At 41.6% G+C, this 26,352-nt stretch overlaps 1 protein-coding gene across 1 annotated transcript; it reads right to left on the reverse strand.

The window, feature by feature from the left end:
- Nucleotides 1-8,158: 8,158 nt before the first annotated feature.
- Nucleotides 8,159-16,999, reverse strand: LOC309696879 (G-protein coupled receptor 37-like 1). Its single transcript, XM_082518362.1, has 4 exons — nt 15,557-16,999; nt 13,061-13,369; nt 12,161-12,529; nt 8,159-11,938 (listed from the first exon to the last, which is right to left on the reverse strand). The coding sequence occupies exons 1-4, from the start codon at nt 16,259-16,261 to the stop codon at nt 11,765-11,767; spliced, it is 1,557 nt and encodes a 518-aa protein (XP_082374488.1). The 5' UTR covers nt 16,262-16,999; the 3' UTR covers nt 8,159-11,764.
- Between the last annotated feature and the right edge of the window lie 9,353 nt (nt 17,000-26,352).

The raw sequence follows: 26,352 nt of genomic DNA on the forward strand, positions 1-26,352 counted from the left end.
TACGTTACTTTTTTTTTTTAACCACATTTTATTATATTTGTTTGTAGATAGATAGATCCAACTATAAATAAGTATCCATAGAGTAAGTAATCCTCTAGGTCTGCCTTGAGTTTGCTCACGGTACAATCAGACATTGTCTGAGCGAAGGTAATTAAATATCGAGCTTTAAGGGGAGCATTACTTTTTTCTTTATTTTGTAATTATTTATTAGCCTAAACAGGTACAAAATACGGCGTAACTGTAAAATTAAAAAACTTTTACTACACAGTTGACTGAGAGCTTCAGACTATAAACAAACTGTCAAATTCAGAACTGACTGAGCCAATCAGGGAGCAGTATTGTCTGTGACATGTTGGAAGAAACCAGTATATCTGATGGAAAATCGATGTGAAATTGAGCTGCAGTATTACTGATGAGACAGCAGGGGGCAGTGTGTCATGTCAGTTAGTGTGTGTGTGTGTGTGTGTGTGTGTGTGTGTGTGTGTGTGTGTGTGTGTGTGTTAGGTCAGCTTTCGGGTCAAATTCAGACTAATTTGTCACTTGAGCAGCAGCACTATGACAAGCATGATTGCAGTGAGACTGAAGGCTGTGAGCTGCTCTGAGGCTGCAGACCACAGAGAAACAACCGAAAACAGCAGTCAGACAGCAGATGTTGGCACAACTGATGTGAAATGTATCTGCTGCTGTATTTGTACACTGAGACAGTTCCCACGATAAAATAAATGACTTGTGGTCAACACTCATTATAATTCCCAACACATTACAGGGCTGACATACTGGAGGTATCGGAGATTTATAGCAGTTAAGGTGATTAATGATTAAAAAGACATTAATGATTAATCCAGAGGAAAAATGTGAGATGGTGTAACTGCCAGAAGATGTTTTGTAGGTTTGCTGTAGTACCCTCTACTGCCACTAGGTGACGCCACTTACTGTTTAATAAGCGGGCAATAAAGGGAATTTTACTGGTAAATAGCTGCTGTCAATGGCAAACTAAGAAGTTAAACATCTTTATTTTTCTCTCTTTTTTACTTTAGTTTTGAATGATCGAAACTAACTGAAAGTCACTCACTTGACTTTCAGTGGACTAATGACAGCTAACGCTAGCTTTCCCATTAGAGCAGATACATTCCTAAATATCTTATGTAGAAAATTCCTGTGTTAAGAGCGCAGACAACATAAAACATCTGGGTTGGAAAAATGAAGCCAACGAGGAAGTGCCTTAAACTTGCTTTCTATCCTTAACCCTGCATTCTCTGTGATGGCCAGCAGAGGGCGACTCCCCTGGTTGCAGACATTGCTCATTGTCCTAAATAAACACTTTCCTTGCGAGATTATGGGTTCCAGCTCTAGTTTGAACATGAAGTTCATTTTATAAATTATTGTATGATGGATGGACATTCAACAAAGCTCTTAGTTTGAAGCATGTCGAATCCCTCCAGCACGGCCTCCCGAGGAATGTATGGTTGCATCACGCCAGCAACTCTCTTTCCATTCAGGGTTGTATTTTGGTGGGTAAGTGACAGTTTAGAGGAGAGAAAAAGCAGTGTGGAGCTCTGTTTTCTCAGCGATTCAAAAGCAGACAGACAAAAAAAGCAGAAGAAAAGAAGCTGAAAGGGAAAAAAGGAAAACGCTGGTCATTTGGTCATTTGGTTGTGACGTGATCGCACTGATAAAAACTCCCAACTAAGTCTAACCTTATCCTCATTTCTCCTTCTCTGCATCCATCCATTCCTCTCTCCGCAGACCCTCCCTCCATTTTTTTCTCTGAGCTACTTGTCGACAAGTGGGCAAAACTTCTCTTTCATAGTGTGAAGTGTGTGTGTGTGTGTGTGTGTGTGTGTGTGCAACTACTTTTATACCAATCGACAAAGAAGCAGGCCTCACAGTTTCCTGTCTGCAGTACAAGGTGGTCCCACCAGTGTGTGTGTGTGCATGTATTTGTTTCCAGTGAGAGTCAACCCAGCTCTCCATCGGGGACCCCGTCCTTGTAGCCATGGCAACGGTATTCCCCTCCTCCTCTTAACTCCTTTCCTCATCAGTTTTCCCACAGAACAAAACCAACATTGTGCTCCTGGTTTTGTGTGTGTGTGTGTGTGTGTGTGTGTGTGTGTGTGTGTGTGTGTGTGTGTGTGCGCATGTGCGTGTGTATGCATGCATGAGACATTCAGGTCAGATTAGTTTGTGTTCATTGAGCTTGGACTCGAAGACACACAAATGAACGCACACATCCTCACACATACACACTTGTTGCTCTTCATTCACTCGGCCTCATCTTGGCGATAAGAGGGCCAAGATTCACACACACTTTTCCAGAGAAGTTCTCCATATCAGTGGATTTCACACGGGGAGCGCGAGGTTGCCTTTTCAGATGCAAAGTAATGAGGACGACAGAGAAACCTTTTTATGTTGCATGCACCAAACCGATCGAGCATTTTTTATGTTTGTTTCCAAAACTCTAAATTTATGAGTCAGCTCAATACCTGAGAGTGATTAGTGACCAATAATGAACTGCAGGACATTTGTCCTATCATGTGGAGCTTCTGAATTCTGCTGCAAACACTTATGTTTATGCTGTTTAAAAGGTCCACTGTGAGGGCTCAGAGCTTTATCATAAGCCGTATACACTGCTGGGCCAGAAAAAAAAGCATTGATATTTTATTGGCATGCATTCATGTTGGCATTGTTTAAATAAGCTCATGCAATGTCACAATATTTAATTCTGTCCAGTGTTTCTTTCATTTTTCACTGAGAGCTTGTATTGATAATAGCAGGGGTCAGATCACTGCTTCAAGCTTCTGCAGCGCGTCTCAAAGATTGTCAGCAGGGTTACGGTTACTCTGTCGACTGGTGGCCAGTCACTGTGTAAAAAAACTGATATCTTACTAGCTGTGATAGATGCATCACTTCATCAGTGTTTCTTCTTCTTATCCAAGGATGCCCATCACTCTGGAAGAGAGTAAATCATCAGACCTGGTGACCCTTCTGAATTACTCCAGAGTTCAGTCTTTCTGACAAGTCGAAGCCATTTTTTTTATCATTAGCCATTCTTTGTCACATTATGTGTGAAAATGCTTTTGTTTTCACTTTGAGACAGAGCTGTGAGTTCTACTGTTGATTTGTTATCGTCTGATTTTCCTCAAACGTTTAAGTGATCATGTTTACTGAAGATTCTGGCATGTGATGGTTCACTGCATCCTTCCAGGTTTTAAAAATGCTTTGGACCATTTTTAACCCTGCGTTACTAGTGTCAAACATCTGCTTAGTTTTTTACTTTGTAAATAATTTTATGCTCACGAAACACAGTAGCATCTTTTCTGACACCACAAGATTAGACGCCTTCAATGGACTGATGAATTTTGTTGTTTTGGTTTGGATTCATTTAAAGTAAATGTGGCCAAGCTAATGGGAGCCTTTGTTTTTGGATTAGAAGACTAAACATTAAGATATAAAGTACCAGGTGTGTGTGTGTGTGTGTGTGTGTGTGTGTGTGTGTGTGTGTGTGTGTGTGTGTGTGTGTGTGTGTGTGTGTGTGTGTGTGTGCGTAAAAGGCCCCAACAGTGCTAGCACAGTTGAGAGGTCCAGTTTGGTGGAGCTGAGCCCAGCAGACACTGATCTGCTAAAACTCTGCATCTCAACATCTGGCAACCAAAGAGAAGTAATTCCCAACGCCATCATCCAGATGAGTGCGATACAGGAAACCTCCCACAGCTGTTATAAAGAAGGAAACTAGCCATAGTTTTTTAACACTGTACAGTTGGGTGTGTTGACATGATTTGTGGGGTCAAGGTCTCCCGATGAGTTTTATCCTTAGGGTCTGTGTTTAAAGCAGTTTGAATTCGAATTTATTTATTTTAAAGGGACAGTGCAGTTTAACATAGTCCAAGTACAAAACATGAAACTGATGTAACACACATACGTTTATAGCTATTGCTAATTTTCAACAATTGTCCTTTGTTGGGCTTACAATCAAAACAGATACATTTTATTTTATCCATTATTTTTAAAGATTGGTTATATAAGGACACCACAGGCTGAAGTGTAGATGGTGCTGCTTGGGTCCAAACTGTCATACAGTATGAAAAATGACAGAGAAACTTAATTCAATACAAGATGATTATGTTCCAGCCATTGTTAGACATCATTTAGATGTGCCGTTAAGGCAGGGGTAGGCAACTCCAGCCTCGAGGGCCGGTGTCCTGCAGGTTTCAGATCGCACCCTGGGTTAACACACCTGAATCAAATGATTAGTTCATTACCAGGCCTCTGGAGAACTTCAAGAAATGCTGAGGAGCCATTTAGCCCTTTAAATCAGCTGTGATGGATCATGGACACATCTAAAACCTCCAGGACACCGGCACTCGAGGCCTGGAGTTGCCTACCCCTGCGTTAAGGTGTCTGCTGCCTCGCCAGGTGACTTAGCTGGTACGTGTATAACTGCATCATCTGCACAAATTTGGCAGTTAGCTTTTGGACAACTGGCAGGCAAATCATTTATAAACAAACTAAACAGCAATGGGACAAGAACAGATCCTTGGGGAAAACCCATTCTGTTTTCCAACATGGACGACTTTTCTTTATCAACCCTCACACACTGCTCTCTTTTGTGAAGATGAGACTCAAACCAATCAACTGCCTGCTTTGAAAAGTCAAATTTTATCAACTCGGAAAGAAGTATGTCATGGCTGACAGTGTCAAAAGCCTTTTTTAGGTCAAGGAACACTGCACCCACAACATTACCATTATCCAGATTACACTTAATATTTTCAACGAAATAGCAATTTGCCATTTCTGTGGAAAATTTTGGTCTAAAACCAAACTGCATTGGATGAATGAGCTGATTAGTCTCTAAGTAATCAATTAACTGTGCTGCCACAACCTTCTCAAGCACCTTGGAAATAATAAATGATCATAGTAATTGTTAGCATTACTATTATGACACATAATACAAACAGAAAATAAGCATTGGCAAAAAAGATAATAATTTATGATCAAAAACCAGATTACCTCATGAAGATGTGCAGAAATCGGTATTTGTCCCTGGTGGTCGGATGGGTGCTAATGTCATTAAATGTTTAAAAAAAAAAAGTTGTAAAAGTCTTAGATATTCTTTTCCACTCGTATTTATTTACTTATGTTTTGTGTTAATTCTTCCAAAACCCAAAGATGTATTATTTATAATGACATAATCTTTACATTTTACTGCTAATCTTAGTTTGTTTGTTTTTCTGTGCTTTCTTTGAAAAATACTAACAGTTATTAAACTGATGGCAGGCTAATCATAATACACATGTAAGAGTATTATTGTCTCGGCTTGTCCACCATTGTGCTGCTAAAACAATAGAAAAGTTTTTACATTACAACTAAAACTGTAAACATGAGGTTACAGTCATGAAATCCCAAACTTTAGTTTAATCATATAAAAGAAAAAGAGGCTATAAACTGCATTTAGAAATGTAGCAATAAAGACGCACCAACCTCAACTACCGATGTGGGGCTCGAACCTGTGACCTTCCTGTTATGCAACTGCAGCCAGTAGTTGGTTCCCATCCAGTCTGTCCCAGTGACACTTTCGCATGACCAATGGAGGTCTAGTCGCCCCTGTGTGTGCGTTCATTAGTGAACAGAGGCGGTTTGTTCACCAGTTTGGATCACAGGGGCGAGCTCTCATCACTGCTAATGAGAACAACATCTCCAGCCTCCTGAAACACTCTGTTCCTCCAACTCTGACTCAGTCTCTCTCTCACTCTCCCTGTTTCTCCACCTCGTTCCACTCTTTCATCCACGATTCATAAGCAGATTTTAGAGGCGCTCAAATTACATAAACGTACCAAATTACATAAAGTTCAGCACCTCAAGTCTCCTTTTTATTGGATCAGATATTGGTGCAGTCCTGACTCAGAAAGCTGGATTGGGTGCTTACGATCCTAATCGACAGTTTTGTAATTTACACATACATGTGATGAACTCTTATTTTTTTAGAAGCATTCCCCCTTTACATATTAAATAGAGTTCACTGCCAATATTTAATCCAACTTTAAGAAGCTTTGAAAAAACAAAACATATTTTAAAAATTACAGCTTCTTTTGTAATGAAAATTATTAATTGGTGGTGATAATCCATCAGTTGGGTTGATTAGATCACTATGGATGATGTGTGTCCTTACATATAGCCTATTTTGGTGGGGTTTTATCCTCCGTCTTTGTGTCCGTTTGTCCGTCTACAGGACGTTTACATTTTTAAATAACCTTCATTGGTTGCTCGGAGTAACCAGGCAAAGACAGGGCAGGAAAGACGCTCACACAGATTACAAAAGTTTGAGTTTCGAGATTAACAGAACTGTGTGTGTGTGTGTGTGTGTGTGAGGGAGAATTTGGGCTTGTATCCCATGGAGACAGGACAGTAGTGAGGTCATTGACATGCAGAGCAGCAGCGGCTCTGCTGAAGGAAAATCCTCCTCACTATTAGACTCTTCTCAGAGAGAGGATCCCTGTACTCCATTTAAAACAGCATGTTGGACAAATGCTTTAAAAGCTTTAATGAGATCCTCAAACCAAGAACTCAGAGAGGAACCAAGAAGCTACAATTAGGACCTTTAAATTCTCCACAGAGTGAAATTCATACCTGTTTCATTCATTTATATTTACCAAAATACGAAGATTTTCTATGAAAACCAATCAAAGAATGCATAAATGATTTGACACATACATAAATGTATTACTAATTTGAGCTAAAGTGATGAGTCATTTCACTTTTTACTTGATTATTTGGCTGTTCCAGCGCATATATGGGATTTGTTGCTTTTATTTGCTTCACATTGTATAAATTTTAATGTTTAGTTAAAAGAAAATCCTAAACTTAGAAGGACTTGAGTTTTTTTCAGTGTTGAAATTTTAAAACAGCTGTTGAATCCCAACAAGAATGAAAAACAGGTTCACTGACTGAACGCTAAATTTAAGAATTCTACAGCCGTGATCTTCAACAGACCTGTGAATATTACATGTAAGTTGATGTTTCTGAAATTTAGCATCACAAAAAAACACCTCGACCAGTCAGGGTCTGTGGAACCAACAGCATGTTGCAACAAAAAGGACACGGTTAAAAAGGGAAGTGAGAAGGACCTCAAACAGGCTTTCTGACAACTGTGGAAACAACAAGATGGATTTTCAGCTGCTGGACGAGGCTCTGGAAACCACCTCTCTCTTTTTAATCTTCTCAGGACCTTATAGTTGTAGTTCTCAGGACCTTCTCAGGAAGGTCCTGCAACATACAGCAGGGGAAGAACAGTACATTTGTATTTTGTAAAGTCCTGTTTTAAAAGCTTTGTTGCCCTGTCAGCAGTAATGTTGTCTTTCCACTTGTTCCCAGATCTTACAGTTTCTCCAGTGTGTTCACACTTATTTAATTGCTCTATGCCTCATCTTATTGAGTTTACGGGACAGCAAACCTTGTATAATATAAAGCAGCGGTCCCCAACCTTTTTTGCGCCACGGACCGGTTTATGCCCGACAATATTTTCACGGACCGGTCTTTAAGGTGTCGCGGATAAATACAACAAAATAAAACTAGTACCGGTACCGAAAAAAAGAAAATTTATTCATAGCACACGTGAAAAGACCCAGGAAAACCAAGTAAACGATAAAAACGATAACAAAATAACGCTGGAAACAGATAAAAACCCTGAAAACCAGACATTTCACACCTGAGCCTCAACTCTCGCGGCCCGGTACCAAACGACTCACGGACCGGTACCGGTCCGAGGCCCGGAGGTTGGGGACCGCTGATATAAAACACAATCTACAGCAGTTTAAAGTTTACGTTTTTGTGGTTTTGGTTAGATATATTATGTCAAATGAAGAGAAGTCAATATGGAAAATCACATTTATTTTTGCAACATGAAGAATGAGTCTATGAAAGAACAAGTGGTGGTGCTGTCACTCCAAAAAGAAACCTGCAGCACCCACCAGGTGGTGTTTTAGTCTGTTTCCTATAGTGTGACATATTTAAAAAGCACTGGCTAAATTACCAGACTTTGCTTTCCAGCTGCACGGATTCAAAAGTTCAAACAAACTGTGAGAGATAAACTCTTGTAGCATAACTGTTGTTCCACCTGCTGTTGGTAAAGTTGTATTTTACAGATTCATGAAACAGACTTGAGGAATTTTTCAATTCAGTTTTATTTATATAACACCAAATCACGACAACAGTCACCTCAAGGAGCTTTATATTGTAAGTTAAAGACCCTGCAATGATACAGAGAAATTTCCAGAAGAAATTCTAATTTACATGCAGGTGGCTGCAGGAAGCAAACCTGTGAGTTTCTATTGGTAAAGTTGCTTATTGTGAAAGGATTCCAGTCTCCATTTCATGGCATCACAAGAACAAACTAAGTGTAGATTTAGATTCTCTCTAACAAACATAAAGTACAACTCAAATAATTTCTTGAAACGACCACGGTAACGTTTAAACTCCTGGATGCAGCTGAATTTCATCATCCTCTCGTTGCTTAGCCAACCCTTGGTGAATCCAAAACTTTCTTTTTCATTTATCAAAACAACACGACTCCAACAACTGCTCATCAGTAGCACAACGACACGGAAAAGACCAAAAAGAAGTATAAATGGTATTTAATCTTTCACTTTATCTAACTTTATCATTTCAATTTTTGATGTGGTGCAACAGTTTCTACCTTTGTTTCTAATGTTCATCCACATTTCTCTTCTGTTCTAACAGATAACACAAAATTATGGCACCAAATATCAAATTCCAGAGCTTGGACCGAGGTATTGAAACAAACTGTCAGCTTTTAGCAATTTAAATGTTGAGTTCGAAACTCTCTGTAACATAGTTTTGGTACCAATCCAATAGCAGTCATACTACTGAGGAGTCAAAACATTATCACCACCTGCCTAGCTGCACTCCACAGATGGAGTTATACTCTGTTACAGACATGGACACATGAGTCCATGAAATCACAGACAAAAAGTGGCATGTAGAGCTTCTCCCACTCTGTATCTGAAGACAACTTTACGTCATTTAGACCCAAGCAGAGTGTAGTATACTTCTTTATACTTCTTCCTTCAAGGTTTCAATGACTCTCCAACTCATCTGTGCGGCCATGGTAATTTCTTCCATATCAAATGTGTAGTAACATCTTTTTACCACATATTAGACCTTGTTACCACAAAGTCAACTTGATTAACATCATCGGTGTCAACAATTGTGAGTTGTAGCAGAGCAGATCTTTTTTTCCCCCTTCAGGTTTAATTTGCAGATTTGAAATAGTGACTAAAAAGCACTTGTTTAAAGGCTGTTCTGCAAATCTTAAAATAAGGCAGTCAACATTTTGCAAAGTTAGTATGACTAGTTTTTACTGGCACTTAGAGCCCTTTTCCACTAGTATGGATCTGCTCGGTTCAGTTTCACTCGGTGTTTAGGGTTTCCCCTGGCGTGTGGTATTAACAGGTACCAGGTATTTTTTAGTATCTACTTGGCTGCCGTTCCAAGTCCAATCCAAAAAACGTGATGTCAACAGACTGTACCCCACCAATTGGCTAGTCAATGCCGTCACTCAGTGAGTCACAAGAGTGAAACCCAGCCATTTTTGAAACCCAGCAAGGAGGGAAACGGCTCCACAGAAAACAACACCATGGTCCCGGAGTCTGACAACAACTTTTAAACTGAGCAGCAGGTATACCATCGCCCCAACACCCTGTTTGTTTCACATCCAAGTGTCATCACGGGACTGCATTGCTATACAGACCCTACGCACACTAGGGAGTACCCAATTGTAATGGAAAATAACCAAAAACCGAGTCGAGTCGACTGGGTATTAGTGGAAAAGGGCTTTTACAGTCAGGGCTCTGGGCAGGGAAACAATAAGGCACCATCTGCTGAGCCAATGGTCAGAAATTCATCATGGTGACATCAGATATTACAAATGCATTCTTGTGACATACAAAAAACTAATAACTCATTTCCTGCCATACAAATATGTAATTAGTTACACATCTAGCATTAAAAATAAGCTACATTCATGGTTCTCTTTCTTCTTTTGTTCTAGTTGTTTGAGATTGACGGTCTGAGTGAAAGCACTGTGTTAAATACAGATTACATCTCTTAAAACTACACAGCAGAACCTCCTGTACAAACAGAGCACCTCAGTATTGAGAGGGTGAGAGTCCTGTTCAAAAACTCTTCAGATATCCTCCTCGTTTCACCACTTTCTTCATCTTATTGCTTCAGGATGGGTTTGTGGCCTCAGGAAGCACCACATCCTTTCCCAAAACAGAACCCATAGAAATAACTTTAAACACATCCTGATTTTCCTTCCACAAGTGCATATTATGCATATATGAGCTGCACAGTTCAATAAAATTCTTCCCTGGTTGTTGCTGAACAGATGCTGCAAACATTGCTGAAAGGCAGCACTGCACTGGAGGCAGAAATAATCTAACCTGAACCCTTTCTTTAAATTGTAGATGATGCAAAAATGTAGAAGCAAAAACTCTCAAGATAAATGGTAAATGTTTGTTGTCAACTTTTAGGAATTTCCATTGATTTCCATCAAAGTTCTTGGAATTTTCTGGTTTTCAAAGAAAAATAGTTTTAAGGTCTAAACTTATTTACTTTTGGTTGAAACGTTCAAACATTTCTAAAAGCATTTTTAAACACTTACTCTGTACACAAAGAGCAAAGTTATGTGAATATGAGCCGCTCATCATCCCATCCATAAACGAACTGTTCCAAAGTTTGTTTGGGACCAGGATAAAACCACCTGTAAAGGTCCTTGTTGTGTTTGTTCATCACTGTAGTCACACCCAGATAATTCATATTGAGAATCAGATTTAACTGCATTAAAAAGTGCAGGTGTGAGTGCACTCTAAATTAAATTTGGGAAGCTAAAGTTAACCCTCTGTACATTAGCATTATTTTTCCACTGGAGAAACTAACATGCAAACACAAACTAGTTCATAGCCAGAAACTGTTGTTAAAGAAAAAGTAAAATGCAGTGACCAGGATAACTTGTATCCCATTTTACAGGAAAGGATTTCACAGGATTATTTCTGCCTCAACAGCTACATTTGTTTAACTAATGTGAAGCTGTTTCGGGCTGGTCTGTGTCAATGAAATGTTTCAGTTCAATCAGTTCCAGAAGTTTTTCATTTTATATTTAAGCAGATCAAATGTTTATATTAAAATGTCATACTAATTTCAAATTTATGCTCAGCCCAGTTCACCTCTTATGACAGCAGGAAACTTCTATGCTTTGCACCAAACTAATGTTGCATATAAATGAGTTTAAATTAATGTTCCAAAAAAACACAACGAACTCGAGCCTCACAGCATCGATCTAAGGAGCGTAACCAAGGAAGACTTTCAAGACATTTCCATATATTGTGCAGCAGGAGGCCAGAGAGATGAGTTCTTTCAGAGTCCTGAAACAGGCTCCTGCATTTATAACAACTGGTTGTGCAAGTACACCATCTTCTTCTAATCTTGCTACAGATTAAACATTACTTCCTGCACTGACAGGAAGCTGAAGGGGGTAACTCTGAGTCCACATGGGAGTATCATACAAACGATATTCCGGTAGAAGAGAAGAGAACAGACAGAAAGTTGAAAAATATTTTCAAAATAGGGAAAAATGGAAAGAACGTGTAGAAGGAGACGATGGGTATACAGGTAATGTTGTAGAAAGGAGCAAAGGAGGAAAGACTAAGAGAAGAAGAGATGATCTACAATCAGAGACAGACTTGTTGCTCTAGCTAGAGATGGACAAAATGGCTGACGTGTCTTTAGCCTTATCAAAGAAGATGGACGTCTCATTGGCCCCCTTGAGTTTGACCTGGGGAGGTCCTGGAGAGCCTTGGGCTCCGGTTGGCTGACACTCCTGACAGCAGCAGCAGCAGCAGTCCATGAAGGCTTGGCCAAGAGCCTGAAATGCAGACGATGCACAGCTTTGGTAAGTGACAACTATACGCACAAAATCAAACACAATACTCCAGAGGACCAATATGCAAGGAATTCAACCTTTTCAACCATCTGCCATTTCTCTAAATGGGTAGTGGACAGCAGGTGGTGAATTCTCTGCTTGGAAAAAGGCTTCAGTTGTACAGACGTCTTTGAGAAAACACCTTGTAGCTCGGTGGCAACCTACCTTACACAGGCACAGCAGCAGCACCGGCGTCACTGATGACTTGAAGAACAACAGGAAGTGATGTAACAGCACCAGCATGGTGGCAGTGTCTTCGGAGATGGTGATGTGCGTGTAGGCCAGCGTGATGTTGCAGACATGCTCGGGGAGAGCACACACGCCATACACAACAGCTAGAGCTAGTAGAGTGCAGTTCAGCTGTCGCTCCAAGGTTTGGTGTTGTTGACGCTTCTGGTTGGAGCGTTCGTCGAGGTTGCGCTGCTTTTGGGTGGCGCTGGAGTCGCTGTTGACATTCCGGGTGGCCATTTGGCAAAGGATGGTGAAGAGGACAGGGAGGCAGAAGTAGCAGCCAAAACACCACCACATACGACCCTGAAGCACAGAGGTTAAAACAGTAAGAGCTGAAGGAGGAGAACTTTGGGAACATTCTGCTTTTGTCTGGGCAAAAAAAAGCCACAACAGCTTTTCTCCACAGCTAAATTGCCCTTTCAGGAACTCAGATCTTTCTGCTTTTACCTAAAATGTTCTGGACAGAAAACTAAATGTGGTTTCATTTATGACCTCTGAGCCAACCTGTGTGATGAAGCTGCTCCTCTGAGACAAACCCATGATATCTCTGTCCTTACTAAATCCTTACTCATTAATTCAATAAACCAGAAAACAAACAGAAATGCTTCATTTTTTTTACTTTCATTTGAGCTCCTACTGGTGCTCTTTTGACGGTGTCCAACTGGTGTCCATTTCTTCAGTGCTAGTGTACACAACATGTGGACGGCCACCAGTTAAAGAGAGAAGCACCATTATATACGCTCTAGGTCCAGATTTACATGTTCCGTGTCACCTAATCAACACACGGATACTATGTGTTGGTCAGTTCAGTGCGTACGTCTGCTTTGGTCTCACCTGGTGATACCTGAGCAGCAGGGAGTGAAGGGAATCAGGCAGGTAGAGGGACAGAGGAGAGGAGGGCGTGATGGTGCAAGAGTCGACCAGCCGGCCGGTGGATGGAGACACGGCCTGGCTGAGCTGCCATAGGAAGATTTCAGGGCTGGACAGCAGCAGAGCTGAGAGCCACACCAGCACCATCTTCATCAGCACTGAGCGACAGCGCTCCACCCGCCGAGCCTTTGGCTGGGAGGACGAGGTGGCGGCGTGGAAGCGATCGATACCCAGAGCACACAAAGTGAAGGAGGTGATGCCCAGAGACACAACCTGCAGGGAAGAGGAGGGTAACAACAGCAGTAAGTCAATGTGGCCATTCTCATCAGAGAAGGAAACTGTGCCAAAAAGTAAAAGTTAAACAGTTTACAGTAAAACTGCTAAATCCTCTTTTATTGAGTTCATGTTGCTATTTCTGAAATCAGTCTATTACCTTATCTCACGTAGCTCACCTGATGAAAAAGATTCAGTATGTCACATGTTCAAGTCCATATCATAAATATATATGATGAGAGGCATGGTTACTATGACATCACCAATAGGCTATGAAGCCTCAAGCTGAGCGTTTTGATTGTCTCCATCCTGGTGCTTTGCAAACAAGCTAACTGGGCCTAATGTTGAAACAGAGGACAATGCACGCTCAGTGGCTAATGACTTCTTGTGGAGCATAACCAACAGATCATCTCTTTTAAATCTAACACTGATCATAATGAACAGCATCAGTATTCTGTTTTATTTAGTCACCCTGGAATTGTCAATAGACCCCATTAAGTCATATGGAAAATGTTTACTGAGGTCAAAGTGTAAGACAGCTGAGGATTGTTTTCCCATATGCTTCTATACAAAATAGTCTTTTTGTTAATGTTATACTGTTAATATATCATAATGTATTAACAGTTCATATATCTGTGTGTAGTTTGCATGTTCTCCCCATGTTTGCGGTGGTTCTCTTCGGGTACTCTGGCTTCCTCCCACAGTCCAAAGACATGCAGTTATTGGGGTCAATTGGTGATGTTAAACTGCCCATAGATGTAAATGTGAGTGTCAGATGGAAACACAATGGCATCTCTGTGCCTCTGTGATGTGAGTAGCATAGATTTGAACAATGAGTATACCTACAACAGCAATCAGTACCTCCAAAGCTGCTTGATTCTATAGACGATGGACAGAGAGCCGGCAGTGTCGGCCATAGGAAGGCACTTAATCATACAAACACATTTTCATCTCCAAGTTTTTTTTTGTTTAACTGCCAGCAGGAAGTTGTAGAGCAAATCTTAACCACACTGTTTCCTATGACCATTCCAACCATTTTCTGTGTGATGGACCAAAAAACTGATACTCTAGTAGTGTAATATATGTAATATGCAGTTGTTTGGGTATTTCAAAGAGCCAACGAGCACATTTCAGTCTGGCTGTCCTGCAGCACCATCTTTAATTAGTTTACTGGCAGCTTTATTAGTAAACTAATCTAGTAACAGACTTACATTTTGGACAATCAGTAACAAAATAACATAAAAACATGAATCACTCACAAGGTCTTAAATAATCAGGCCCCATCTGATCTTAATGACCTTGTAGTACCATATCACCCTATTAGAGCACTTCGCTCTCGCTCTGCAGGCCTACTTGTTGTTCCTAGAGTATTTAAAAGTAGAATGGGAGGCAGAGCCTTCAGTTTTCAGGCCCCTCTTCTGTGGAACCAGCTTCCAGTTTGGATTCGGGAGACAGACACTATCTCTACTTTCAAGATCAGGCTTCAAACTTTCCTTTTTGCTAAAGCATATAGTTAGGGCTGGACCAGGTCACCCTGAATCCTCCTTTAGTTATGCTGCAATAGGTGTAGGCTGCCGGGGATTCCCATGATGCATTGAGTGTTTTCTTGAGCCTGGTTCTGCTGGAGGTTTCTTCCTGTTTAAAGGGAGTTTTTCCTTCCCACTGTCGCCAAAGTGCTCATAGGGGCTCATATGATTGTTGTTTTTTTTTCTCTGTATGCATTATTGTAGGCTCTACCTTACAATATAAAGCACCTTGAGGTGACTGTTGTTGTGATTTGGTGCTATATCAATTAAATTGAATTGAATTAATCATCATTTCTTCTTTAATACTATCTACAGCTGTTAGTCTCATTAAGATTAGAAATGTAAAACAATAAAATTGAGGTCAGTTGCCGCTATTATATTGATTATTACAGAACTAGCACATGCCTGTAATTTTGGAAAGTTTTTTTTATATTTGTTGTCATTTTACACAAGTAGTTGTAAAGGAAATCTTAATCTTTGGATCTGCTGATGTTTTCTACATCAGCAGTTTGGGTAAAATTTCTGCTTCACATTTGTATTTGTACAGTCAGCTGTCCAACAGCAGATGTATACTCCTTTAAGACTTCATAGGACAAAAAAAAGAAAAACAAATTATGTCGTTACACTGACTTCCTGCTTTTTTAACATAAGCCACACCCACCTCCATATAAGGCACCATGCAACAGGTGATGTCACCCAGGATCCTCCTATGGGATAGCTGGTTGAGGACCACCACTGGAAGGCACAGAACCAGAACTAGGAAGTCCCAAAATGCCATGCTGGCCAGTAGGTAGTTCCAGGCTGACCTCATGTAATAGTTGTTCCAGACAATGCACATGACTGCCATGTTTCCTACTACGCCCACTGCCAGCACCAGGCCGGCCAGGAAGAGGATGGCGTAGGCTGCATATGAGCCCTCCATCAGGGGGTAAAAGGGGTTGAAAAGTCCTGGAGCATCATGGTCAGTGTTGGAGCTGTTTGTGTGGAGGTTATCATCTTCATGAACCTTTCCTGCCACTGTAGTCGTTTTATTGCTGAACTCAGTAACTTGAGGCGCTGTAACCCATTCATTTTCAAAGGAATCACCAAAGGTGGACTGTTGCTCCTCCTCATCCGCACCACGGGCTTGGCGGCGGTTACGGTCAAGGTCCAGGTCCAGCACCTCGGTTTGGGGGAGGCTCTTGTCAAGGACGTAAGATTCATCCTGGGTTTTGACCGGTTTGCCAATCCAAAGGGGCTTTGGTTCGACAGGGGAGGAAGGTTTATCATTATTGCTGTGCTGCCCGTCATGTTGCCCAACACTCTTTGCATCAGTAAGCAGCAGCAGCAGATACAGACACAGCCACAGACCGACTGACAGAGCCATGATGCAAAACTTAATATGACAGTTTCCTTTTAAACTCAAACCAGAAGAGTTCAGGACTACCTGTTGCTACGAAATCTGTAAATAATTCAGTAAAAATCCAGAAATGTTCCCAGAAATTTCCAATCCACTGAAAACAACAATTTGTATGTTGGCAAAGTTTCCAATAAATTTCAATTAGATTGAGCAAGTCCAGAAATCCATAAAATTGCGTGTGGGGGGACGGGGGTCAAAAATCAACTAAAAAGGAATGCTAAGATTACTTTGAAATTGTTTCATAAAACTCTGCCCAGTTTAAAAATATTTCCAGTTATAGAAAAAGCCTGTTTCTGAAGATAGCCAGTCAGTTTTTCTACAAGTTTGAGGTCCAGGATAGAGGGGTCCTCTGTTATCTCTTCTCTTCAAACTGCAAACACCCCCACTTTACTCACTTTAAAACTTCCCTCTGTTTTTCCCATCCATTAATAATCCAAACAGGTGTTGAGGCTCCAGGAGAAGCGGGATGGTGGGGGCAGCAGCAGGGTGTGTGTCCGTGTCTGGGCTGCTGTGTCTTGGCTGCAGGCAGCGCAGAGACTGGGCGTCCTGGAGCTCTGAGGATCTCTGGGAACGAGCAGCCCTCTGCAGCACGGCTGGATGGAGCCTTTGTCGGGACACACAAGCATACAAACAAGGCTGGCACACACACAAATACACACATTTGTCTGCACGATCATGCACGCATACTTTCTTTTGCTCTTTTTGTCTCTCACCTTCTCTCACACACGCATTTTTAACAAATTCTCAGTTCTGCTGCCCCCTGGTGGTGGTGGGTGTACTTGGGAAGCAGGTGAGTTGACTGAGAAAGAGTGTTGATGAAACTGCTTCTCTTTTTGAGTTTGTACTTGTCTAAACTTAGCAATATCATCAAAGACTGACTGTATGATTCTATAATGACACTTTCTATCCTGCTAAAGCGTTTTTTTCTTCTTCTCTCTTTTACCTGGTAGAGTTACAGTTACAGTTACACCAGTTAATACATCCATTATTTCATCTAGACTAGCAGCTATCATCTAGTAGCTATTTTAAAACATTTCAGGATATGTGTTTGTTCAGTCCTTCTGCAGCATTGTCTAAGTTGGTCATCTGATAGAAAACGTCTTTAAAAATTGACTTTTAAGTTTTCTAAACATTTTTTTCTACTGGAAGTTGTACTTCTACTGCTATCATTGATTTCAATGTAAAATTCTTTCTCTGCCATGTTTTTATGGAGGGCTATACTCTCGTGTCACCTGTGCACACCTATAAACAGTGACTTAGCTGTGAGTGATCTCCCCAATGACAGCCATTGTACGTACAACATACAAGTGCATGCGTCCATGCACATATTAACTTAACTGGATGAAAAAGGTATTCTCTAATAAGACTAAATATCTTATGATGCTTTATTTTATTTTCAGTTATTATATATTTATTAATTGTAAGCCCTGCATTTTCCCATTTGATTTGATCACTGAAAGAGTAAACTGTGTGTCCTGTAAGAATAGAATAGAATAGAATAGAATTCAACTTTATTGTCATTGCACATGCACAGGTACAGGGCAACGAAATGCAGTTTGCATCCATCCAGAAGTGCTTTAGTGATATAGATATATTACAATATATATTAGCAATAATATAGATATGTGAGTATATTACAGAAATGGGTCTATTATGGTATGTTATAATGTACACGGTATGAAGTATGTTGTGAATATTCTATAACTATAAGTATGTACAGGCTGTAGTGAGTACAAGCTATGTACAGGATATGAACAGGATATAAATATGAAAAACTATACAGAATATGAAATAAATAACTTTACAGAATCTGGGATATACAGCTATACAGAAATGGGAACTATGCAAGTTGTAAACAGTTGTAGGATTAAAGATTATCGAATGTACAGAATGATTATTTACACAGAGCTATACAGTAGTGCAGTTAAGATAAGTGAGGGTGTAGATAGTTTCTACAGAGGTATATAAAGTGCTAGTGGTTGTGAGTGGTGGTTCAGTCCATGTTATTATTGTGTTTGAGGGTACAGTTGTCCATTGTGGGTGTGTGTATGTTCAGTCCATGAGTTTAACGTGGGTCAGATGTCAGGAGGCAGAGTTCAGGAGTCTGACAGCTGTGGGAAAGAAGCTGTTCCGGTACCTGGTGGTCTTAGTCCGGAGGCTCCTGTGACGCCTCCCAGAGGGCAGGAGGGTGAAGAGTCCATGTGATGGGTGACTGGGGTCTTTGATGATTTTCCCAGCCCTTTTCAGACACCGCTTCCTGTAGATGTCTTTTATGGCAGGAAGTGGTGCTCCGGCGATGCGCTGGGCAGTTTTCACGACCCTCTGCAACGCCTTCCGGTCCGAGGCAGAGCAGTTCCCGTACCAGACTGTTATACAGTTGGTCAGGATGCTCTCGATGGTGCAGCGATAGAAGTTCACCAGGATGTCTGAGGACAGGTGGTTCTTCCTCAGAGTCCTCAAGAAGAAGAGGCGCTGGTGAGCCTTCTTGACCAGCTTGGAGCAGTTGGTCGTCCAGGTGAGATCCTCGGAGATGTGGACTCCCAGGAACTTGAAGCTGCTCACACGCTCCACAGCCGTCCCCTTAATGTGGATGGGTGGATGTGGGTCAGCATTCCTCCTGTAGTCCACGATGAGCTCCTTGGTCTTTTCGGTGTTAAGCAGCAGGTTGTTTCTGTCGCACCACTCAGCCAGACGATCCACCTCCTCCCTGTAGGCGGGAGACAAAAACCAAAACTAAAGTTACAACTTCAGCACTCAGTAGGTGTAGGTAGGCAAAACTATGTTCTTGTTTTCAGTTTAAAAAAACATTATCTAAAAAAAATCAATAGAAAGCATAAATGTATGCAAGCAGGACAGACATCCATCCATCCATTTTCTTCCACTTATTCGGGGCCGGGTCGTGGGGGCAGCAGCCCAAGCAGAGAAGCCCAGACCTCTCTCTCTCCCCAGCCACCTCCTCCAGCTTATCCGGGGGAACACTAAGGCGTTCCCAGGCCAGCCGAGAGATATAATCTCTCCAGCATGTCCTGCGTCTGCCCCGGGGCCTCTTCCTAGTGGGACATGCCCAGGAAACCTCTCCCAGGAGGCATCCTTGTCAGATGCCCGAACCACCTCAGCTGGCTCCTTTTGATGTGGAGGAGCAGCTGCTCTACTCTGAGCCCCTCCCGGATGGCTGAATTTCTCACCCTATCTCTAAGGGAGAGGCCAGACACCCTTCAGAGGAAGCCCATTTCTGCCGCTTGTATTCGCAATCTCGTTCTTTCGGTCACTACGCACAGCTCGTGACGATAGGTGATGGTAGGGGCGTAGATCGACCGGTAAATTGAGAGCTTTGCTTTTACACTCTTCACCACAACAGACCGGTACCAATCCATCTGTCGATCTCCCGCTCCCTTCTCCCATCACTTATGAACAAGACCCTGAGATACTTAAACTCGAGAAACAGGTGTCCACTGTGGTAAAAAACAGCTTTTACCAGTTGCGTCAGATTTCCAAAGCAAAGCCGTTCCTTCCTTTAAAGGACCTTGAAAAGCTTATCCACGCATTTATTACATCCAGATTGGACTACTGTAACTCCCTCTACTCGGGCCTCCAACACTCCTCTCTTTGCCGGCTCCAGTTAATTCAAAATGCAGCTGCGCGTCTTTTAACAGGTACGAGAATTCATGAACACATAACTCCAATTTTAGCCAAATTACATTGGCTCCCTGTTAAATATCGTATAGATTTTAAAATGCTTTTGTTCACTTTTAATATTTTGAACAATTTAGCGCCCAGTTATCTTTCTGATTTACTCCATTCATACAATCCCAACAGAGCACTTAGATCATCCAACCACAGGCTCCTAGCACAACCTAGGACTCGAATGAAGTCGAGAGGCGACCGGGCCTTTGCATCCGTGGCACCCAGACTCTGGAACAACCTCCCCATTCATATTCGCACTGCCGAGTCGATCCAGTCTTTTAAATCACGTCTTAAAACTTATTTTTTACTTTGGCTTTTGATTCTGTCTAGTTGTCTGTTTTAGCTTGTTGCGTTGTTACCTATTGTTTGTTGTCCTCTTTTATTGTTTGTTTTAACTGTCTTGTGTTTTTATTGACTGTGAAGCACTATGGTCAACACTGTTGTTTTAATATGTGCTATATAAATAAATTTTGATTTGATTTGATTTGATTAAACTCCTCCACTTGGCGCAGGATCTCGTCCCTGACCCGGAGTGGGCACTCCACCCTTTTCCGGCTGGCCGGGCCTTAGTTCATGGGGCCCGGCTGGGCACAGCCCAAAAGAGGGATATGGGCCCATCTTCCTGCAGGCCCACCACCCACAGGAGGCACCGTAGGGGTCGGGTGCAATGTGAGTCAGGCAGCGGTCAGGAGTGGAGGTCCTGGCGGACCGATTCCTCCAGTTGGTTGGAAATCAGTTACTGGCTTTTGGGCTCATGTGGTATTGATCTGTGGTAATAACTGCTCAGCTGAGGTTTGATACATAGATTCTGTGCATTCATTTGAACAGATTTCTTTTTCATTGCGATGCAGAATCAGAATAGTCCACTGCATCAGATTCTAGGTATGGAAATCTTATTTGTGATCGTGAGATGTTTCATTGTTTATCCACAACCTGCAGTTCAGCTTTCTTCTATCAGAGGTCGATATTGCTCCGTCTTAGCTAAGTCAACTAACGCACACCTCCTCCAGTTCTTGGAGTGCTGATCAACATTCAGTCTGCACCTATGATAGAGCCTCCTGCAGTTCTCACTGATTCCCTCTAATGAAGATAAATAACATTTACGACCGTTTAAACTCTGACTGTGAGTCAGTGCAGGTGTGAACAACCAGGGAAAGAATTTGGATTAATTAAGCAAGGATGGTTGAAAGACGACGCCTGAAAGAGTTTACTCCTGTGCTATTGGTTTTCTACCGATTCATTTCACTGAAAATCATCTTGGATTTTGTTTCACTGGTTTAAATTTGCACAGAGTGATATGGGGGATATGGGGCATTACATTGTTTAAACTTTTGATATGAACCGTGCCAGTAAATGTTTGAGCACCACTGCCCGCGAGTTTTAGGAGTACATGGGAATTTGATTAGATGCCAAATGATGATAAAGAAAAATGAAACTTGATTCTCCCACAGAAGCTTGTTTCTCTGAAGAAGTCTGTTCATAGGTCAAACCCAGCACTGCGAGTTATACACAAAGATTGGAAGGTCTTCGTTCTCATCCAGGAGGCCTTGTGGTCTTTATTTATTTAACCCCTTTAGATTAATGTGCGTATTAGGAGGAATTTGTCTTGCTTTATGATTTAGAATATAAAGTTTCTGATTAGTGGACTAAATAAACTCTTTGTGTGTGAGTGTGACTCACTCTGTCTCTATAAAATGGTAATCCATGGAAATAAATAGAATTAAGCCATATTGTCCTAGATTATGATTGTGCAGTGACATGTTCTCATTATGTTATTGATATACATATTTGATCTTCTGAGGCCTTCCGCACTAACCTAAATCTAACCACAACCCTGAAACCGAGTGTGAACCCTCAAACTGTGACGATGTGATTAAGGGCAATGCAGGAACATCTTCAGTGTGATGGATTGTGAAAAGACACACCTACCATCTCTGATTGCTTTTGAAAGGAGCGCGGCAGTAATAGTAATAATTAGTAATAATAAAGCATTTCATACTGACCATCTGGTTGCTCCAGTTCAACCAGCTACAGGCGGAGTCAGCACTGTGACAGGCTGTAGGTGCCGTAGGTCCTCACAGAGACAGCCATCAGGTGAGTCCAGGAGCTGCATGTGGACTCGCTGTCCTACTTTGTCCTCTCTGCTCCTGCAGCTCTATATAAGGCTGTCAGTCTCTCCAGTGGAAAGACATGGAGGGCAGCACGGGTCAGCGGACACACACACATGCAAACCTTATATGGGAGAGAAAGTCGGTGGAAAATGTTGGTGTGAAATAACGGAGCATGAAATTCCTCCTTTCCCTTAAATCCCATTTAAATCTCCCAGGCTGACAGTCATGTTTGGCTTGGAGTGAAGCATCCTGCAGCTGACCTCAAATATTAAAAAAACATACAATCTGTCCTAATTAATACACTGTCCCTGTCCACCAGCACCGCCAGTGCCATATGTTCTGTCCATCCTCAGGGGGAGAGACCACATTCATCATGAAGATGCACGACGCCGGCTGATTGTCACGCACTGAAACATTCTGGAGAATCTTAAAGCCCAGATGTTTGTTCCCCAAGTCCTGATGGGAATGATACCGTATCCATCTGCCCAGTCCATGCTCCTCTGGCAGCCTCAGGATTCTGTGGAAGCCCAACTTTTTCCACCTGTGTTCAAAATCCCAATGTGCTTTTGGGATTTTAACTTAAATTTAAAGATTCATATTCAGTTACTGTTGTTTCTTTGTTCTTTGTTTCCATAAACTAAGCACAGCTCATCATTGCTTCAGTGCATCATTCAGGTTTTGATTTCTGTGGTCTGTCAACTACAGCTCAATGTTTTGTACAGAAGACAAAGAGTGTACTGACGTCGTGTCTGATTTACTTCATTCGCAATCTCTTTATTTGGAAATGAGCCATTGTTTCACACCTCTGCTGTTTGGTCCATCAGCTGTGCTAAGACCCTTTGGAGGAGGTGACTCGACACCCACGTGAACACTGCCAGTTAGAGCTAAATTCCTTCGGACTGCCAGGTATACTTTGTATTCTTTGATGCAACCGAGTACCACAGGAGGAGTACATTATTAACATCATGCACTGGTCCAAACACAGCACCTTCTTCCTGTCTGGCTCCTCCCCTGAACACACCTGACTTGTATGAGGACTGAATGTTCTCACATGGTTTGCAGTAACATCTTTTGGTTCACCTGGAGTTTGTTTGGAGCTTTATCTGTGAAAAGAAACCAAACGGGGGGAAAACTACAAGTTTACTAACTCATCAGCAGATTATAGCCACAGTAAATTAACTAGAGGTGTAGGAAACGCCCTAAATTACAGCTAGAGAACTCAGTTTGACCCCCGGCTCCTTCAGTCTGCATGCTCCAGTGTTCATGGTTGAAAAGTACTTAACAGCACAGAAGAAAGTGCTGCATGGACTCACTCTTACAACAGAGTAAAGTGGTTAGTGATGCAGAACTATAAAAATATCAGCTGTTCACCAGAATAACTACCCTTAATGTGCTTTATGAAACAAACCTCACACATGACACATCTGGCCACATTTCAACCAAAAAACTGAAACACAATTCAAAGTCATGCTTAATCATATCATCAACTACGATATTCGGAGTTTATTCGTCATGTAAACAGCTATTAATCTAATTGGCGCCGTTAAACCACTGCAAAGAGGTTTAATGGACACAAAGAAAGTTTTCCACCCAGCTCATGTTTTTCTTGACTCTTTTTCTCCCTGTTTGGGGTGAAGTCATGTGATTCCTGTCCACGTATTCTCGGTATCTAATCTTTTTCACTCAGTTTTTCTTTTAAGCCTTACCAGCATCCAAATGGATGAACTATTTTTAATTCACTCCCCATACAGTGAATATGAAGGGGGTAATTAGCTATAGAGACCAAAGGTTTCGCAGCTGAGTGTTTTAACGTGTGAGTCTGTGGTGATTCGCTCATGTTTGGAGTGTCCATTAGAAGAATTGTGGGTTTTAGCGCTTCTGCACAGGCTTCATTTTTACGCCCTGGGGATTATCGCCTGTTTCACTTCATCCTTTCCTGTGATTGAAACTGTTTCTGACAGAAGTCTTTGTGTGCTGACGAGCTTGCCTTTTCAGTCTTATGAGAATAAAGATTAAACACCTTTTGCTATTTACTACTTTTTTCAAACTTTAACACATAATTGTTGTTTTGTCTTTTCTTTCCTTTGCTTTACCAAAAGTGGCTCAGACTCTGACCCCAAAACTGAGAATTTTGTGCACCGAAATACACTGGCTCTAAACTGCAACGAGGCTTTTCTGAACTTTTACTTCATCTTCTTCTGGAGTTTTTCAGTTCTCCTCCCTCCCTTTGCCCCAGATAAGCACCCACGTCTGGGTTCATAACCTCCAGAGAGGAGAGTGGCGTGTTTTCAGGTTCAGATGGAAAGTTTTTTTTCTCTATTTAAACAGATGCCATTTTCTAAATCTGTCCACCCTACATCACTTTAAATTGTCAACACAACTATGTCACACATACAAACACACACACACACACACACACACACACACACACACACACACACACAGAGAGAAAGCTCATTTTGGGGGGCATCCACAAATCGGGAGGTTGTTGGCTTGGATGTTTGCTTCTCCCTGATGGCTGACATTTGAAAACAAAGGAGCTAAAAACAGGATTCAGTCATTGTAGACATTTGGACATAGTGGGGAGGACCTGCTCAAACGACCGAACACCACAGTTTGACTGAATTGTGTCTCTGTGAGGTGAGATTTTGTCTCTCTGAGAGAACCTTAGTTTTATTTAAGGACGACAGACGCTGCCAGGTGTCACAAACACACCCGGCATCTTTTGTTTTCTTTACTTCATTGATTTCCTTTCATCACAATGTGACCTTAAACCAAACTTTGAATCGAAACCAGGATTTTACCCTGAAACCAAAAGATTCTCGAGGACTTGCTGTTTGCCCCTAAACGTAGTCTAGATGTGTTCCAATGGGAGAAGAAAGAAAAGCATAGTTGGCCTTATTTTTTCAGTCACCACAGAGACCACGTGACCACGGAAACTCACATGTTGTTATAAATCTGTAAATGGAGAGGAAGAGGTGGCGTGAGTGGATTACTGATTACTATTATTGTGTTCAGCTGCGGTTTCCCTTGCATTTACGTACAGCACATGGAGGGATAACTGCCTCTGAAACTACAACTATTAATCAATCCAAAAAGCCTTTAAACAAAACACAAAAAGAACAAAACATGTTGAGTAAAGCAACAACACCTATGGAAGTGACAACCATCAATGCTGCATTTTCAGGGAAAGTCCTGCACATTTGAGCTGAACGATGCTAAACTGCATCTATTACAACATCATGGTTTCACAAAAGACGGGACCAGTTCCTCAGCTGGCCTGCCTCCATTCCAGACTTCTCACCAAACATTTGGTCCATCATGAAATGAAAAACACACCAAAGAAAACTCAGAACTGCTGATCAACTAAAATATTCTATCAGACCAGAATGTGACAACAAAACGCAGCAGCTGCTCTCCTCTGCTCCTGCACCTTTACAGTCTGCTGTTAAAGGAAGATTAGATGCTGCACAGCGGGGAACATGACCCTGTCACAACTTTTTTGAGACATAAAGAAGCGAATATTTTTCTTAAAATGGAGATTTGTCTTCGTTTAAACATTTGATATATTTTCTGTTTTCAATTGTGAATAAAATATGAGTTATGAGGTTTCTCTCTTTTTATTTAAGCTGTCTTGACTTTTTTGGGACACACATGCGTCACCATCTTTTTTTAAATTTTTAATATAGCAAACTTTGCATGGGAGTGGAGCCTTTGCAGCTGCAGCAATTTGCAAATAATCACTTGGGAGTCTATGCTAGATTTCTGCCATTAAAGTGGACCAAAGCAGTCATACTGGAGGCCTAAAATGTGCCTAATTAACTGTTAGCAGTTGTTGTTGTGGATGTACAGGCAAAAGCTGAAAACATGACGCCTCAGTTGATCCACTGATCCTCTGAAATGAGCCATTCGGGCTCCTGTCTCTTTAAGGCCTGGCTTAAAGTCCATTTTATTCTGACTGGCCGGCTTCCAGATGCCAGTAGAGGGGTGGGACACAGTGCTGCTCGTGCCTCCTTGTTTGTGTTGTGCCTATAACACGTGGCTGTATAAAAACAAATATAAAAAGTTTTTGGTAGCAGAGTCTAAAGCTTTTTGTTCACATGGATTAAATATATAAATCTGTTGAGCAATAATGCATGAAAACAGCTCTCTTTGACCTAGTGGTCATTTGTGGTATTGCATCCCAATGACCAACCTGTCGGGATGCGAGTCAGTGTGTGTGTGTGTGTGTGTGTGTGTGTGTGTGTGTGTGTGTGTGTGTGT

Source organism: Aulonocara stuartgranti, assembly GCF_965226115.1.
Source record: "Aulonocara stuartgranti genome assembly, chromosome: 20".
In the NCBI taxonomy this organism is placed as follows: Eukaryota; Metazoa; Chordata; class Actinopteri; order Cichliformes; family Cichlidae; genus Aulonocara; species Aulonocara stuartgranti.

What these genes read in the sequence shown, in the direction of transcription:
- LOC309696879 (XM_082518362.1), bottom strand. Translation starts at nt 16,261, where the DNA reads ATGGCTCTGTCAGTCGGTCTGTGGCTGTGTCTGTATCTGCTGCTGCTG. An exon ending in GCATGGTGCCTTATATGGAG is followed by an intron (nt 13,370 to 15,556) that starts GTGGGTGTGGCT and finishes TCTTCCCTGCAG; the next exon opens with GTTGTGTCTCTGGGCATCAC. An exon ending in TGCTGCTGTGCCTGTGTAAG is followed by an intron (nt 11,939 to 12,160) that starts GTAGGTTGCCAC and finishes TCTGCATTTCAG; the next exon opens with GCTCTTGGCCAAGCCTTCAT.